The following is a 17,150-nucleotide window of genomic DNA, read 5'->3' on the forward strand; positions in this document are numbered from 1 at the left end:
GTTTTCTTTCCCTCTTCTTTTTCTGGGAACCACTTTTGTAGCTCCTCTTCATTTAAAAAAAAAAAAAAAAAAAAATCTCACTCACTTAGATAGTTGTCACTCATAGATGTCAGTGTCACTTCACTTTACCTCACAGAAACTCATTTCAGTGCCCTCTACGGTGGCCCATAGAGGCCAAACCTAGAAATGTGCAGCAGGGAATAGTTTTATGTTGTAGACTCTTGGGGCTCTAGTTTCGCAGACCGGGCGCGGCGGAGGCGCAGCGCACCTAAGATGAGAAAACTCAACCAGGCAGATTTTGTAAGTTTGGCACACTGTGCGCCAGTGCCTTTTGGCTTTTTCTTTTGACTTTTCTAAGATGACAGATGCTGAATATATACTCCCTATCTGATGCTGTGGCTGTTTGTGGTTGGCTGAGAGGGATGTGAACTCATAAGTTTTCAACTGTGTTAATCAAATCAGGTTGGGTTTCCATTACGCATGCCAAACGTGCCAAACGGTGCCAATCCCCTTTGATCTGACATCAGATGTGACGGGACAGTCGATATAGAGATACATTTATGTGCTGATTGCAGATAGTTGCATTGAATAGTGGTTTTGTGGCTATTTATTGCATCGTTAATGTGCCTAATATTCTGGAAACCTGCCTGTGAGGTTTTGGTGACGTGTGCGCACTGTCCGCCGGTCAGCCAAACTTCGGCTTACACCGGCTGCGCTCCCCCTGCGTTGACAGTAGACGTGGTTTCAGCTGGCGAGCTTTTAGCGCACCTTCGGCGAAACCTTTTGGAACGAAACTGTCACTGCACCAAGCTGGATCTGTTGACACCTCGCCCTGCTGCGCCGCCACACCCATCTCAGCGCACCTCGGTCTGCCAAACTACCAAACTGAGCGCGCCTCGTGTTGCGCTGCTCGAAACTAGCTCTGCGTGGGGTTCGCCACCCTGCGCTGCGCCGGGAAACTAGAGCCCTTGGACTGAAGGGAGGAGGTGGCCTAGACAAACTAGTCACGAATTAGGCCTTCTGGTACTATTTTTGCAAAGGGATTTTAGTAAAATATATCCTGAACATAGTAATGGGGAGCAGGGAGAAGAAGGGGGAAAAAAAAAAAAAAAAGTGCAAGCATTTTATGGGGCCACCTAGTGGTGGGGGCTCCAGGCAATTGCCTGTTTTGCCTTAATTTAAAAATCGCCCCTGCCAGGACGGTCCTGGCTGATGTGCCACTTTTACGCACACACACAGACACACACAAACACAGAGTAAAGATGCCACGGTGGAGACAGAGCTGACAACTACGCTTGTTACTGTGAGTGCAATAAAACCTCCTCGAGGAAAAAGCCAATACTCTACTATCAATGAATCTGATCAGCAACATGTAAACATATAGAAAAGTGATTCAGATTTCAGTCTGCTCTGTCTGCAGTCTCTCATCCACCGCCACCAATATTATGTTATAAACAAGCACAGAGGGCTTTCCAGCTGATTGCAAAATGTTACTAACAAGCTATAACAACAACAGCTGTTTATGTTAAACAGTTTAGCTCAGTTTGTCTAGTATCTTAAAACTTACCGTTGGTCATGTGACCTGCAGGCAGTGACTCTCTTCAGTAGCAGAGGGAGGAGCACAGAGGACAGCAGGACTGATACTGACTGGTGTCTATGTTCTTAATTCTTTCTAAATGTCACTCAGTATTGTGAAGTCAGGAATAGGATTTATTTTATTGACATTTTTATTTTGTTTCCAGTGAGATATTAAGTTTATATTGTAGCTTTGCTGTTGTAATATTACTGTTGCTGCTGTAGAAACAACATTTAGTCATAAAATACTCTGTTTTAGTCCTGTTGTGAATTTATTCTTTTTTTTTTTTTTAAAAAAATCCTTGTAAATGTTACATTAGTTCTCTGAAAGTCTCTTTCACATTCTAACAAAAATTGGTATTGTAACTGAAAAATCTCCAGTCGAATTGATATTGGATCGAATCGAATCAGAAATTTAATCAAATCGGGACCCCTTGAAGCAAAATCGAATCGATTCAGGATATCAGTGGCGATACCCAGCCCTAGTTATTAGCACAAGCCTGTGGCATTTTACATTGTATGAATTAGCCTAGCGACAAGCAGAGATTACACCGTAGCAGTGTTTCCCCTACCATTATATTAGGGGGACGCCCTTTTTCGTTTGAGATGAGACAGGCCTGCGCAGATTCGATCACCGGCGATCGCTGCATAATGCATGTCGGTTAGTTTTTGTCCGACTTCATCCTGACTTGCTCTGATGTCAAAATTCGATAGCGATAATCTCGCAATAGCGATGATCTCGCAATAGCGAGTCGGCAGCGTTTTTTAGAGCCAGGCACTGCAGTTGCTCTCCACCGACTGCAAGATCTAGAGCATGATGAGAAACGCCTGGCTTTCACTTGATCTAAAAGCTGATTGGTTTAGATGTTGACTTAACAAGATGACATTTTAGATGAACTTTTCATTTTTGTTGTATTTTAGAGTTTTAGTCATTAGAGACCAAATATATTCATCATAAACTATACAGAGTCTTTTGTATTTTGACATTGGACAGTGTTAATTATCGAAGCCCATTTAGCAACACAGAGACTTGTGGTCAGTGGGATATGAGGATTCTTAACCCTCCGGTCCCCCTTGGATAGAAAACGTCCTTTTCAGTCATTTTTCAGTTTTTATTTTCTGATAACTTTGTCTGTGTTCATGCATATAGCATGACATTTGGTCAGAAACATTATTTTTGGTGATATTTTTGAATTTTAAAACCGCTCCTAAATCAGGCCTAAAATACACAAATGGCAACCTTTTATGACACCTCGCCCTCTGGGACGAAAAACGTCCCCATTGAAACCCATTAAAACAACATTTTTTGATTCTCCTTCAATTTACATAAAAAATGTGTTGTTTTTTTCTATCTCTGGCAGTCAGGTTGGTTAGAGAGACCCAAGCATGGTAAAAAACAAACAAAAAAAACAGATGGGGACAATTTCCATTTTTGGGGCCCTGCTGTCTTTTCAATGCAATTCCTGGTTTGGCCACTTGAAGCACTATAGGCCCCTAACAGGGAGGGAAAATGCAGAGTAGATCAAAAAATGGTCTTGCTGTGCTCATAAGGATGTGACAGTGTGGTTTGTATAAAAATATTGCAATATTAGTTTGTGTGTGTGTGTGTGTGTGTGTGTGTGTGTGTGTGTACATGGACTCAAAATACACAATGTCAAATACCTATGTGAAAATATAGCTAAATGTAAAACCATAAATTCCGTATTTGTTCATCACATCCTCATGGCAACATAGAAACATGAATTTGATGATATTAGTCATGCATTCCAGAGTTAGGGAATCAAAATGGAAGTTTTTACTAAAATCCAGCTGAATCATACATTTTCTCCTGCTTCCCCAGCAGAGCAAACACACACTAAATAATAAGCAGTAAAATTGCCTGTATTTTTCACCTATTTTTTCATTATTGAGGTTTGCGAGCCATTGTTGCAAAAAGAAATTAAAATTAATGCTAGGTTAGTGTTGATATGGATGTCTGGGGGCTGTGGCTGTGTAGATACTAAAAAAAAATATTGTGTGTGTGTGTGTGTGTGCCTGTGCATGTGTGTAATTGTGTAGCTAAAAATTGCAAATTATTAGCTGCAGGTTGCTGCAAGGTTACATTACTGTTTTCTCTCTCTCTCTCTCTCTCTCTCTCTCTCTCACTCACTCACTCACTCACTCTCACTCTCATACACACACACACACACACACACACACTGAATATTTGGTATGTATAATCCGAGTAGGAGTTGGTTAAAAGATTTAAGCAAAAAAAAAGTAGAAAAAAATAGTAATATTTAATATTTTTATGGTTGTTTTTCAACAAGGACAAAAAACATCCCGAAGGGGAAAGGTGTCTGTGTTTATTGAAAAATTGAAACTGCACAAAAAAATAACCTTCTATGCAGATGACACTCCACTTCTACGCAGATGATACTCAGCTCTACATATCCATCAAGCCTGACACCTCTCATCAACTGATCCATCTCGAACAGTGCACACAAGAAATCAAACAATGGATGTCGTCAAACTTCCTTCTCTTAAATACTGAAAAAACTGAAATGTTAATCCTAGGTCCAAAGCACATCAGAAACAAATTCTGCAATCTCACCTTAAACTTAGCTGGTTCTATCATTTCACAAAGCCCCCGTGTTAGAAATCTCTGTATTTTATTCGATCCTAATCTCTCCTTTGAAGACCATTTTAATAATATAACACAAACAGCATATTTTCACCTACGTAATATTGTCAAGATTCGTCCCATTCTCTCCATGACTGAACAGAGTCAACACTGGTTCACGCTTTTGTCTCATCCCGATTAGATTATTGCAATACACTTTTCTCTGGCTTACCAAATTCAACCATTAGGAAACTACAACTCGTTCAGAATACTGCTGCCAGGATATTCACCAGAACCAGAAAATTTGACCGTATCACCCCTGTTCTCATTTCATTACACTGGGTCCCTGTACACACTAGATTGGACTTCAAGATTCTGCTTTTAACTTATAAAATATTACACGGACTTGCACCATCCTACTTATCATCTCTACTTACTCCACGTTTATCAATCAGGCCATCCCCAAAATGAATAAATCATCAGCAGGTGGTAGAGCCTTCTCATACCGAGTCTCTGGAACCACCTCCCCATTCAAATCCGTGAAGCCAACACAGTCGATTCCTTCAAAAGTAAACTCAAAACACACCTTTTTGCATCTGCCTTTAACATCACATAGTCTCTGTCCTTACATACTACATCATGGTTATCTACTACTACTCAGTCATTGTGCACATCAATTTATGTTTAGTTTTTTATATATACAAGTGCCAATGTTATTTTTGTTTTGTTTTGTTTTTTTTTGCTCTGTTTTCATTTTGTTTTGTTTGTTTATTTTGTTCTACGTAGTCATTTCACTTGTTTTTATATATTTTATTTGTTGTGTTATTTGTAATTTGCTTATGTGTTTTTGTGTACAGCCCATTGAGACATTTTTTGTGATTTTGGGCTATAATAAATTTTGACTTGACTTTATTTATTTATTTTTTGACTAATGCATCACAATTGGTGTTGTTATTAATCATTCACATATCCCAGACTGTGATAATTAGAAAAAAAAAATGAGCATGGTGGCCACTGAGGCAGACATGCGTGAGTAGGTGGTGCAGGGTCAGTCTGCTGATTTATAACTTCTACAGTATTTAACCAGGCTAAACACTCTAAGATCCAATATAAGCGTGATATTAGTCTGTGGACTTTACCATCGACGCTAAAACTGGACTAAAAAGCTTACTTTTGAGCATAATACTGCGACCTGAAAGCCCCACGCCAATCTCATTGTGAGTGTTTGCACCTGCGGCTGGACTGCCTCACGCAACAATGGCTGAGGATAATATCACCTTACAAACTTTGTGGGAAGCGGTGAATGAAAGTAAAAAAGAAGTCTTGGCTCAAATTCAGTCATCAATGCTGGCACTAAATGAACAAATTGCCGAAGTTCAAATCAGAGTGAGTGCCACCGAGGATAGTGTGGCAGACGCTGATAAGAAGACTGCCGGGCTGCTTAAAACAGTGGGGACTTTGGAAACTAAGGTGGACTACCTGGAGAACAAAAGCAGACAATCCAACCTACTGATTTATGGCGTTGTGGAGGGTGAAGAGAAGAATGATACAGTGGTGTTCGTACACCGCTTTTTGCCTGAGATCCTGGGTCGGGATGTCCAGGGAGATTCCCCAATGCAAATTGAAAGGGCGCACCGCATCTCCACACTAAACGCATCAAGAGCAAGACCCATCATCGTGAAGTTCGGGAATTATCAACAGAAAATAAAATTGATGAACCGTGCCCGAGATCGAGGAGAACTTACCTACAACGGGAGAAGGATCTCCATATATCCCGACTTCAGCGCGGCCGTTCAGAAGAAGCGCAAACTATTTGCCCCGGTGAAAAAGAAACTGCAGGTCGCTGGCATAAGGTATGCAATGATCTTTCCTGCTACGCTTACTGTGGAATATAAAGGCTCCAAGTTGAGTTCCCAGTCGCCCACCGAAGCACAAGACTTTCTTAATGAGCTGGAAGTTGATACCGGAGAATCCCAGATGAAATGACTATGAAAGAAAGCTACTCTCATCACAATGTTGGATAAACTGATAAAGCGACGAAACGAGGAAACCGCAATATTGGACTAGGACAACGGGAGAGGGAGGGGGGAATCAGGAGGTGAGAATGACCTGTTGTTCATTTTCTTCTTATCCATCATTTGTTCTCTCTTACAACTAATCTACTTTTTTTTTTTTTTGCGTGCTAGATTAGCAGAGACAGTCTAAGAAGATATGAACGACATGGCTCCTTAAATAATCTTTCCTCTCTCTCCCACAGTTAGGCCAACATGAATATAAAATGTAAAATGTAGAAGTATTGTTTGGATGGCAGACACACCCAGTCTTAGTTAGGGTAGGTGATGGCTAATATCTGTCTCCTTCAGATTGGTATTTGGCCAAATTTTGTTTTCTTTGTCCGTTTGGTTGTTTGTTGTAGTTGTTTTTTGTTATTTTTCCTCTTACTTACTTTCCTGTGGGGGGATTATTATCACATGGTTTGCAAAATGGCTTTTGGTCAAATGAAGAATGGATACTTTACACTCTGTGTGCAATGATAAGGTCCAACTCTTCTATTAAAATCTGCTCCCTTAACATTAAGGGCTGCAAAAATCCAGTTAAGCGAAATAGGTTATTATCCTTTTTCAGAAAAGAAAATGTTTCAGTTGCAATGTTACAAGAGACACATTTAACTGATGAAGAACATAAGAAGCTTAAAAGAGACTGGGTGGGACAAGTTTATTTTTCATCATTTAATAGTAAAAGCAGAGGAGTCGCAATATTAATACATAAAAAATTACCACTTATTATTGATCACTTTGAGACTGATTTAAATGGTTGTTTTGTGTTGATTCGTGGATTCTTGTATGGTGAAAAAATTACTATTTTGAATGTGTATGCTGCTCCTGATATGAATGTATCCTTTTTTACTACTTTGACTGATTTAGTGGTTAAATACAGCTGTGCATTTACGATTGTGGGTGGTGACTGGAACTGTGTAATGGATAATACATTAGATAGGACCCCAGGTTTGAACAAAACTAAGAATCCCAGACAACGAGCCCTGCAGCAAATGCTGGACAAGGTTGACGTGGTAGATATTTGGAGGTTAATGCACCCTTATGATAAAGATTACACATTTTTCTCTAATCCACATAAAATGTATTCTAGGATTGATTTCTTTTTGGTTTCTAAAATGTGTACAGAGCTTGTATCAAGTAGCAGTATTGGGAACATCCATTTATCATATCATGCCCTAATCTCAATAGAGATATTTATTACTACATCTAATAAACATCAACATTCCTGGCAGTGTAATAGGTCAATATTGTCAGACCCTGAATTTTGTGGTATGGCACAAACTAAACTTTTGGAATTTTTAGAAATAAATGATAATGGTGAAACTGATTCATCAAACATATGGGAAACTACAAAAGCCTATTTGAGGGGTGTGATGATATCCTATTGTACTGCCAGAAAGAAGAAAAATAATTAAAGAACAGAGAAGATTAGAACTAAAGCTGCAAGATAACGAATCTGAGCATAAATTAACCTTGTCTAAAGAAAGTTGGAACAAACTATTAATTGCTAGATCTGCACTTAATACATTGCAATTCCAAAAATCAGAAAAGGCCCTATTCCTGCAGAAGTACAAGAGGTATGAATATGGAAATAAATCAGGAAATTACTTAGCTAACTTAATAATAAAAAACCCAGCAATACAATCTCAAAATTGAAAGATAAAAATGGTAAAGTAGTATACACATCCTCTGAAATTTCAAAGGTTTTCAAAGATTTTTTTTGTTCACTATATAAATTAGGGAATTTGAGAAAAGAAGAAATAATGAATACTTTTTTTCAAAAACTTAAGTTACATAAGGTTAGTGAGGTTGATCGGAATTTACTTGATGCTGAAATTACACCTGAAGACATCCTTAAAAAATGGGAAGGCTTGTGGCCCAGATGGTCTCCCATCTGAAGTATATAACACCTTTAAATTAATTTTTGTACCTGTACCAACAAAAATGTTCAAGCACTCTTTTCAGGTTAGGAAGCTACCTAAAACAATGCAGCTGGCCACTATAACGGTAATACCTAAAGAAGAAAAAGACCCAGAGATTCCTTCTTCATATAGACCGTCATCAATTCAAAATAGATTCTAAAATATTGGCCAGTATTTTGGCAAATCGTCTTAATTCAGTTTTGCTTAAGTTAGTGGCAGATCAAACTGGTTTTGTACAAAATCGCCATTCTTACTCAAATATTGGACGATTGCTGGACGTTATGCAGTATGTAAGATACAACAATAATAATGCAGTAATAGTTACACTAGATGCTGAAAAAGATTTCGATAGAGTAGAATGGAATTATTTATTTAGAACCCTTGATGAATTTTATTTTGGTGATATCTTTATTGAATGGATCATATTGCTTTATACATCTCCACAAGCTGTTGTATCTGTTAATGTTTTTTCCTCTCAGATATTTCCTCTAGAGAGAGACACAAAACAAGGCTGCCCCCTGTCGCCCTTACTGTTTGCTTTGATTATAGAGCCTTTAGCTGAAACTGTAAGAATAAATGACCAAGTGAAGGGCATTCAAACAAAAACTAGAATACATAAAATGTCGTTATACGCGGATGATGTCCTTTTTTTTTTTTTTTTATAAATGATCCCTCTAAATCCATACCAGCTTTAATTAAGACCATTGATGAATTTAGTATGTTTTCGGGATATAAAATAAATTATGGTAAGTCTATGGCCTTACCTCTTGGGAAGAGCAGCAGTAAGGGTGTTTCACAATATCTACCTTTTAAGGTGACTAATAATGGGTTTAAATATCTCGGCATTTTCTTTCCGTCTAAGCCCTCTGATTTAATTAGATTTAATTTTTTACCTATAGTTACTAAAATCAAATCCGATCTCCAAAGATGGATGAATTTACCAGTGTCATTACTAGGCTGGGTTGCAATTATAAAAATTAATGTTTTGCCACGTTTATTGTATCCAATTCAGATGCTACCTATCTGTATTCCATTAAAATGGTTTAAAATAATACATAGTGCAATTCGTAGATTTGTTTGGAAAAATAAGCGCCCTAGGATGAAATTACAAAAGCTCCAATCTCCCATAAAAAAGGGGGGGTTAGCCTTACCTAATTTGAAGTACTATCACTGGGCCTCACAATTAAGATTTGTTATAGATTGGGTAAAAGACAGTCAGTTTTCTTTTACAGACCTGGAAAGTATAGGTCTAGATAATATTTCAATGTCAGACCTTCCTTTTGTATGTTCCAGAAAGTTTCAAATGAAGATGAAGGATAATTTTATAGTTACAAATATAGGAGGAGTTTACTGAAGAGTGGTCCCCTCTTAATAGATACTTTGGACCTGAGTGGTCAGCAGTAATGTGTATTGGAGTGGAATGAGTTTAGTCTTATTCATTACAACCCCACCCCCCCTTTGTTTTTGTTCTTGTTGTTGTTTTGGTTGATGGTTGATTTTGTATGGTGTTATTTATGTTGAATGAAGGACAGTAGTTATACATTTTTTGTTTACTCAATTGATGTTTTGTCTTGGCTGTCTGAAATAAAATAAAAATAATAAATATTTCTTCATGTAAAGAAAATGGCATATAAAGGGTTAAGAATCCTCAAAATGAATGAATATTTGATGTGTATAATCTGAGTAGGAGTTGGTTAAAAGGTTTAAGCAAAAAGAAGTAGAAAAAAATATTAATATTTAATATTTTTATGGTTGTTTTTCAACAAGGACAAAAAACGTCCCGAAGGGGAAAGGTGTGATTTTTTTATAAGGGGGACCGGAGCGTCTGTTTCGCTTGCACTGGCGCCATGCAGTTTCGGGGTTCGGGTAGGAACCCAGACACAGAAAGGACTACAAAATTTGGCTGCTTTACGGCATACGTCATATCTCCCTCCTCTCTTTAGAGTAGCGTAGCCGAACCGAGGTGAACGAAGTTAGACGTGGTTGTTAGGCTGAAGCGACAAAGAAAAGGAAGAAGGTGAAGGTGAAAAAACAGGAGAGAGATAAATCAAGAGCTCGAACAAGGATTAATATTGGCCCGGCTTTCACACGCTGGTGAGAGCTGAAAGAGGAGGAGGGATGCCCGACCGATGGTGACCTGGCGCTGTTACTGCTGTTACCCTCTACTTAGGAGAATTACTGTCTGCAGGTCGGCTGCCTCAGGTACATTTTAAGATAAAGTGTTAGCCTACATACAGACAGCTTTCATTTTAGTTTGTCTTTAACAGTTTGCTGTTAGCACTGCAAGCGCGATGTGCTTGTGTTGACCGCAATCGTAAATCATAATAGCGGTGAATGAGATACTGCGGACAGAGTAGATTGAAATATGGCTTTCTACACGCTGATCACATGTATTGATAAAGTATTGGCTGGCAGAGGTTTTATCGCACTTACTTACAGTAACAAGTGTAGTTGTCATCAACTAGAGTAATCTTGAAGTTATATTCCCTTCATCTGCACTGCGGCCTCTTTGCTGTTGTCTGACTACCGTTTTTCATCTGTAGGGGGACCCCGTGAGGTAAAAAGCGCAATCCTCCATTGTGTTGCTTTAAAATAACATCTGTACAGATGTGAAGCCCTGACTATATCTGACTGATATCTAATGAAAGCTGTTGTCTTGTATTTTTTTCCTCAGAAAATATTAACCTTATAGTCAAACACAGTTTATTTAGCCTATGTAGTTGAGGCAACAGGCCTGCTCAGCTGATCTGCAGCAGCAAACTGATATGATGCTGATTTACATGCTTTGCTCAGCCCCACTTACCCACCCTCTGCTCCCTCAGTATGATTGTACTGGGAGTCCTGCTCACAGGGACTTACTTTTGGAAGGTGTTACAGCTTAATATCTCATTTTAAAGGGTTTCTTTTCTGATGTTTAGAATAATGTTTCATTTAGGCCCTATCTACACATATACAAATATTTTTGAAAACTGCTATTCTCTCTCTCTCTGTTAAAAAAGATTTGCACACACCACCGTTTATTTATAGTTACTGGTAAGAGAGAGGGAGATAATGAAGCTCAGTGTTACTGTGTAATTCTCTGGTATATTAGTAAAGTGTATAAACTACACTGCAGAGTGAAGTCTCTACTAACAGAGACAAACAATGACAGCTGACTTATACGAACAGGTGGAATGCACATAGGCAGGTCCGCGTTACATCTGGTGCATGAAATGTTTCTATCATCACGCTACATTTTTATAGCACATCCAGGCACCTAGGTTCACCGTTCCATGATAAACTAGCCTACAAGTACCATGTACAATAGCGATGCGCTATTAATTGATAACACACATTAACACTCAACACAGACAAGCAAGCAGCTGTGTCTCACACACACAGCAAAGTCAGAGAGAGAGACATGCTCCACACTGGTTTGCCAGGTAATGATACAAATAAACACCAGCTGTAGCATCACATGGCTAGCTGTTATTAAAAACTTAAACAACAAACTTACGCCTTTTAAAACATGTCCACACTGCACCATTTTTTGCCCTCTAGACAGCGTGCTGTATTTGTTGTTGTCCTTCTTCTCTATGTTTATTGGCAGCTCATAAACCAAGTTTAAAGGTACATGTACCGCTACCCACTGTGTCAGGTGTACAGGTGCTACCCTTGTTAAGTCAATGAAAACAGTCTGGCTTTGTGTTATTGGCGCTATTTATTGGCTATAATTTTAATTATCGGATTAATGCATAACTATAAAAATGTCCCTTTATTGGCCCGATATGTATTGTCTGTCAATCAATCAATCAATCCAATCCAATCCAATCAAATCAATCAATCAATCAATTTTATTTATAAAGCCCAATATCACAAATCACAATTTGCCTCACAGGGCTTTACAGCAAACGACATCCCTCTGTCCTTAGGACCCTTGCAGCGGATAAGGAAAAACTCCCCCCAAAAAAACCTTTAACGGGGGGAAAAAACGGTAGAAACCTCAGGAAGAGCAACTGAGGAGGACAGGACGGACAGACGTGCAATAGATGTCGTACAGAACAGATCGACATGATAAATTAACAGTAATCCGTATAACACAATGAGACAGAAAGGGAGACAGAGAGAGAGAGAGATGCAGGACAGACAGTAATGACAGTAGCTTACAACACCAATAATTAAAGTAATAATATAATTAATATTACAGGCTATTTTGGTACAATATGTTGAAAGTATATATTAATATCTGATAGTATACATATGTGACAATAATCATATTGTGCATCCTAATGTAAAGTGGTCGTTAAACCAAGCAGTACTAACAAAATCTTAACAAACTGGTAGTCCCGCCATTGTTGTTTGTTCTGGCACATGCTCATTACACAAAGCAACAGTGGAATAGGGTTGCAACGGTATAAGATTTTCATGGTACGATAATCGTCTCAGAAAATATCACGGTATCACAGTATTACAGAATTTATTTTATCATCAGTAAGAATGACCCTTAAAGGAATGAAAATGGAAGGGTTATTGTTGGTTGAACAAATGTGTTATTACTATATTTGAAACTTGAAACTGTTTTGTTAATGCAAGTATGTGTAAAAAGTCTCCCCTTTGAAAATAACTACGGTTGCATTTTTTTCAATATCGTAAATAAGCAAATGATATCGTAAATAAGCAAATGATAACCGTCAGCTTATTTTTATTTATTTTATTTTATATACTTTATTAATCCCCCTGAGGGGAAATTCAATTTTTTCACTCTTGCTGTCAATTACACACAGGTCCGAAAGACACACATGCACAAACAGGACCTATACATGCACAAAGTGGAGAGATGTCAGAGTGAGGGGGCTGCCTTGGTCAGGCGCCCCGAGCAGTTGGGGGGTTTGATGCCTTGCTCAAGGGCACCAGCCACCAGTCCACACTCCATATTTGGTCTGGACGGGGACTCGAACAGGCGACTCTCAAAACTGGTATATCGCTGCAACCCTATTCCTAAGACTCCCCAAATGACTCCTTCTACTTCAAGTATATAAGGGACAATACTTTGTTGTTCTGTATTTTATATTTAACTTTGTGTTTTAATCAAAATGTATGACACCTCTTGGATTTGTTACCAACATTTGCCCCCCTTCTCCTCTCACTCTCTCTCTCTTGCAGAGGTCTTCCATTTTTGGATTAGAAGGTTTTCAGATCTGCAGTGTGTTCCAGGTGAGACTGACAAACCTGTTTTAATCTACAACAGATTAGATTAGATAAGTTATTTTCTTTTGAATATTTGGTTGAATAACTGATTATGTTCTCAAAATACAAAATACACCTCTCTCTGCCAATTGCTGCGGCAGACATGTCAGAATTGCTGTAAGAAACCTATGTGTAAGAACTAAACCTATGTGTAAAAACCAACTGTTTATTAAAAATTTACTTCTTCCCTCCTATTTTGCTGTACCCCCTTCACCTCACCCTGCTCCCTTCTTCTTCCACTTCTGCTTTTTCTTCTTTCTTCCTCTTACCTCTTCTCTAGGTGATTTTTTATGTGGAATGTCCAGGCTAGGTGGCCTAGGGGGTCTCAGCCCCGAAACACAGACCACCAGCACAGACAGTTCCACTGCTGAGAGACTACACATGCATCTTCAGATGGACACATACTCATATAGAAACACCTGCATAGCTGCTTGAAAAAGAGAACTGACCAAGCAGCAAATCTGGACCTGATATTCAGGACCTAGCTGGCCCTCCAACAGAGGTCACCTGTGTTGTTGTTAGCTTTCATTCAGCCAACTTCTATTTCTTCCTCTTTGATTCCCTAACCTTTTACATTCCATCCACCAGATAATCATCTATCCTTTCCTCTGTCCCTCTTTCCATTCAGTCACCAGTGAATGTATATTGCACTGCAGAGCTTGATGTGGAGAGCAGGTAATGGATGATGCTGGCCATGGTGACCTAGTGTAAATGGCTATTCCTCAGCACAGCTTAGTGCCAGTCTCTACTGCTCAATTTTCCTCCTTCACTCCCCTATCCTCCTACCCCTTCTCCACCTCTCTGCTGTCCTTCCCTGTTCACTGCTGCTTCTTGCTGCCCAGTCCTGCCTCTCCCCTCCAACACCATGGTAGTTGCAGGCTTGGGTGTTTGGAAGCTAATGCGAGGTGTCCGTCAGCTGGAGCTTCACCGCCTCATCCTGGCACTTATCATCTTCTGCTTACTGTCCATGGCCTTCCTAGCTTACTACGTCTCCAACAGTCCCAAAATCAAGGAGGCCCCCCCCTTACCCTTTAGTGACTGTGGTGGAGGAGGGGGGATGTCACCAGGAGCGAGTACCGGGGCTGCCGGAGGAGGGCCAGGCGTCCAGAGGGCACCACTTTTCCTTCCTCCGCGCCAGGGCCGACTACGACAGGTAAAGGCGGTGGACAATTCTAGGACGGAGCCAGTAGTTCTGGTGTTTGTAGAGAGCATCTACTCCCAGCTGGGCCAGGAGATTGTAGCCATATTAGAGTCTAGCCGTTTTCACTACCGGACAGAAATTGCTCCTGGTAAAGGAGACATGCCCACATTGACGGAGCATAACCGTGGACGCTACACACTGATAATCTATGAAAATGTGTTGAAATATGTCAATCTGGATGCATGGAATCGTGACTTGCTGGACAAGTACTGTGCCGAGTATGGAGTGGGTGTCATTGGCTTTTTTAGAGCTAATGAAAACTCTCTTCTCAGTGCACAGCTCAAAGGTTTCCCCCTCTTTCTACACTCACACCTGGGACTCAGGGACTACCGCATCAACCCCAATGCTCCTCTACTCTACATCACCAAGCCCAACCAGGTGGAGCAGGGCTCTTTACCAGGGGATGACTGGACTATTTTCCAGTCCAACCACTCTACCTATGAACCAGTGCTTCTGGCCAGCACCAAGTCTGCTGAAGCACTGGCACATTTTGGACCCAGCCCCTTGCGGGCTCTCCACGCTACAGTGGTCCAGGACTTGGGGCTCCATGATGGCATTCAAAGAGTTCTCTTTGGAAACAATCTCAACTATTGGCTTCACAAGCTGGTGTTTGTAGACTCCATCGCCTACCTGACAGGAAAGAGACTGTGTTTGTCCTTGGACCGCCACATCCTGGTAGATGTGGATGATATATTTGTGGGCAAGGAGGGAACCCGTATGAAGGTGTCAGACGTGGAGGTGGGTGAGCCAGAGTCACACAAGAGACCACGAATGACATTAACTTTAGTCGCCTCTCTCATTGCGTAGTGGTTGCTTGTGAGATTTTGACATGCCTTCATATTCATGTTAAGAGGGGTTCAGACTGTATGCAAAGGAAGTTACTTTCTTGCACACTGAAAGAATAGTTGAAGCATCTGTTCAGAAGTTTAGTTTTTAGGATGCTAATGTGCAATGACCATCGTTTAGTAATTCAGTTTAAACAAGAAGAATTACTGAAAGCCTTAAAACAGCTGTGATCATTTTTTGTAATAAAAATACTGTATATCATATGACAACCTGGAAACAATGACAGTGTGAAAGGGGTTGCTTGTAGTGATAATCGCATGGAGGAGTTGGTAGAGACAAAAACTGAACTAAAAGAGAGTAAATATTGGACTGGCATTTATCAATAGCACTCCAAATGAATGATCATGTTGCTAAGTAACTGCTGGATGTGGAAATAAGTAGGGCTACCCTCTAATAGTTGACCAAATGTTAGTCGATCAGAGAGGTCATTAGTCAGCAAGATTTCATCGGTCACTTTGTCGCAGAAAAAAACCCCCAAACAAACATATAAACGTGAAACGCTATTAGGAGCTGCACCTTGTCAATATTAATCAAAACCTATATGACTGGACCATGTGGGTATTCAATTTGAAAGGACAGACACAGGAAGTGGCCACGCTCAGCAAACAGACAGAAGTCATGTTAATTTACAGGGCTGGTACCTGTGGTTTTTACAGAGGCTAGTTAATAACATGTCAGGCAGAAAATCCAAAGTGTGTGATCATTTTGAGAAGGTAAAGGATGAATCCAAGGTGATATGTAAACTCTCCAGGCAAATATTTGCCTATCATTTGTCGACCACAAACATGACGTATCATCTGAAACATGCAAGTAGCTAAATGCCCATTAGCCACTTAGCACAGTCATCACTGCTTTGCCGACAGCTTAATAACCAGGTGGCTTGCTCAGTGTGTGATGTGCATTTGTAGATAAAATATAGGTCTATATTAATTAGGGTTCATCAATATGGTTTTGTATTTCCCTGTAATGTAGCACAGTGTAAACAATGTCACTAAAACTATTCTTTCTGAGACCTTGAACTTAAACCATTGTGTTGCCCCACCCAAACTATAAAATTTAATTATGTTAATATCGTAAACATGCTGGTAACTGGTCAACTAATGGCCCTAAATGACAATTATTGGTCAACAAGGAAAGTTCTTAGTCGGGGGCAGCTCTAGAAATAAGCAACAGCCAACAAGTTTGCCGTATCAATATCTCCTCAGCACCATTTCCTCCACAGTATACTCTGATTCGAAAGTGATCATGATGGCACCTCATCCTGATTTTTTTGTGTGGGACATTTTCTTGTGAAAGCCTCACTACTTTGCAAAGTTACTTCTTTGCTGACTACTGTTGGTTTACCAACTAGTACACAGCCCTGATCATCTAATGATAGCACACATCTGAGTTGAACATGGAGGAATATTGCATTAATGGTTTTAGCTGAAATTATGACACTCTGCAAAATTATAAAATACCATTCATCTCTGCCCAAGCAGCACTCAAAAACTTTTTCTTCTTTTCACAGGCGTTACTCAACACTCAAAACAAGCTAAGAGTACTGGTCCCGAATTTCACCTTCAATTTGGGATTTTCTGGAAAGTTCTATCACACAGGTATGAGAAACTTGACATCATCATATCAACAAGGTTTTCTGTTTAAAACATAACCTTATAGTACAGCTTTGGATTTGTATATATATTTGTATATATATATATATATATATATATATATATACA

At 39.6% G+C, this 17,150-nt stretch overlaps 1 protein-coding gene across 4 annotated transcripts in view; it reads left to right on the top strand.

The window, feature by feature from the left end:
• Positions 1-17,150, top strand: part of ndst2a (N-deacetylase/N-sulfotransferase (heparan glucosaminyl) 2a) — a 130,323-nt gene that overhangs the window by 45,277 nt on the left and 67,896 nt on the right. For 3 of the 4 annotated variants that reach the window (XR_007571689.1, XM_050070676.1, XM_050070678.1), the window contains exons 2-4: positions 13,299-13,349; positions 13,663-15,321; positions 16,940-17,027. Coding sequence is in view for 3 of the 4 variants with exons in the window: in XM_050070676.1 (XP_049926633.1) it covers positions 14,248-15,321; positions 16,940-17,027 (1,162 nt within the window). In the remaining variant the exon portion in view is untranslated. Of the gene's footprint in view, positions 1-12,919; positions 13,112-13,298; positions 13,350-13,662; positions 15,322-16,939; positions 17,028-17,150 lie in introns of all 4 variants that reach the window. The other variant, XM_050070677.1, reaches the window with a different exon arrangement.

This window comes from Epinephelus moara, chromosome 19, assembly GCF_006386435.1.
Source record: "Epinephelus moara isolate mb chromosome 19, YSFRI_EMoa_1.0, whole genome shotgun sequence".
NCBI lineage: Eukaryota > Metazoa > Chordata > Actinopteri > Perciformes > Serranidae > Epinephelus > Epinephelus moara.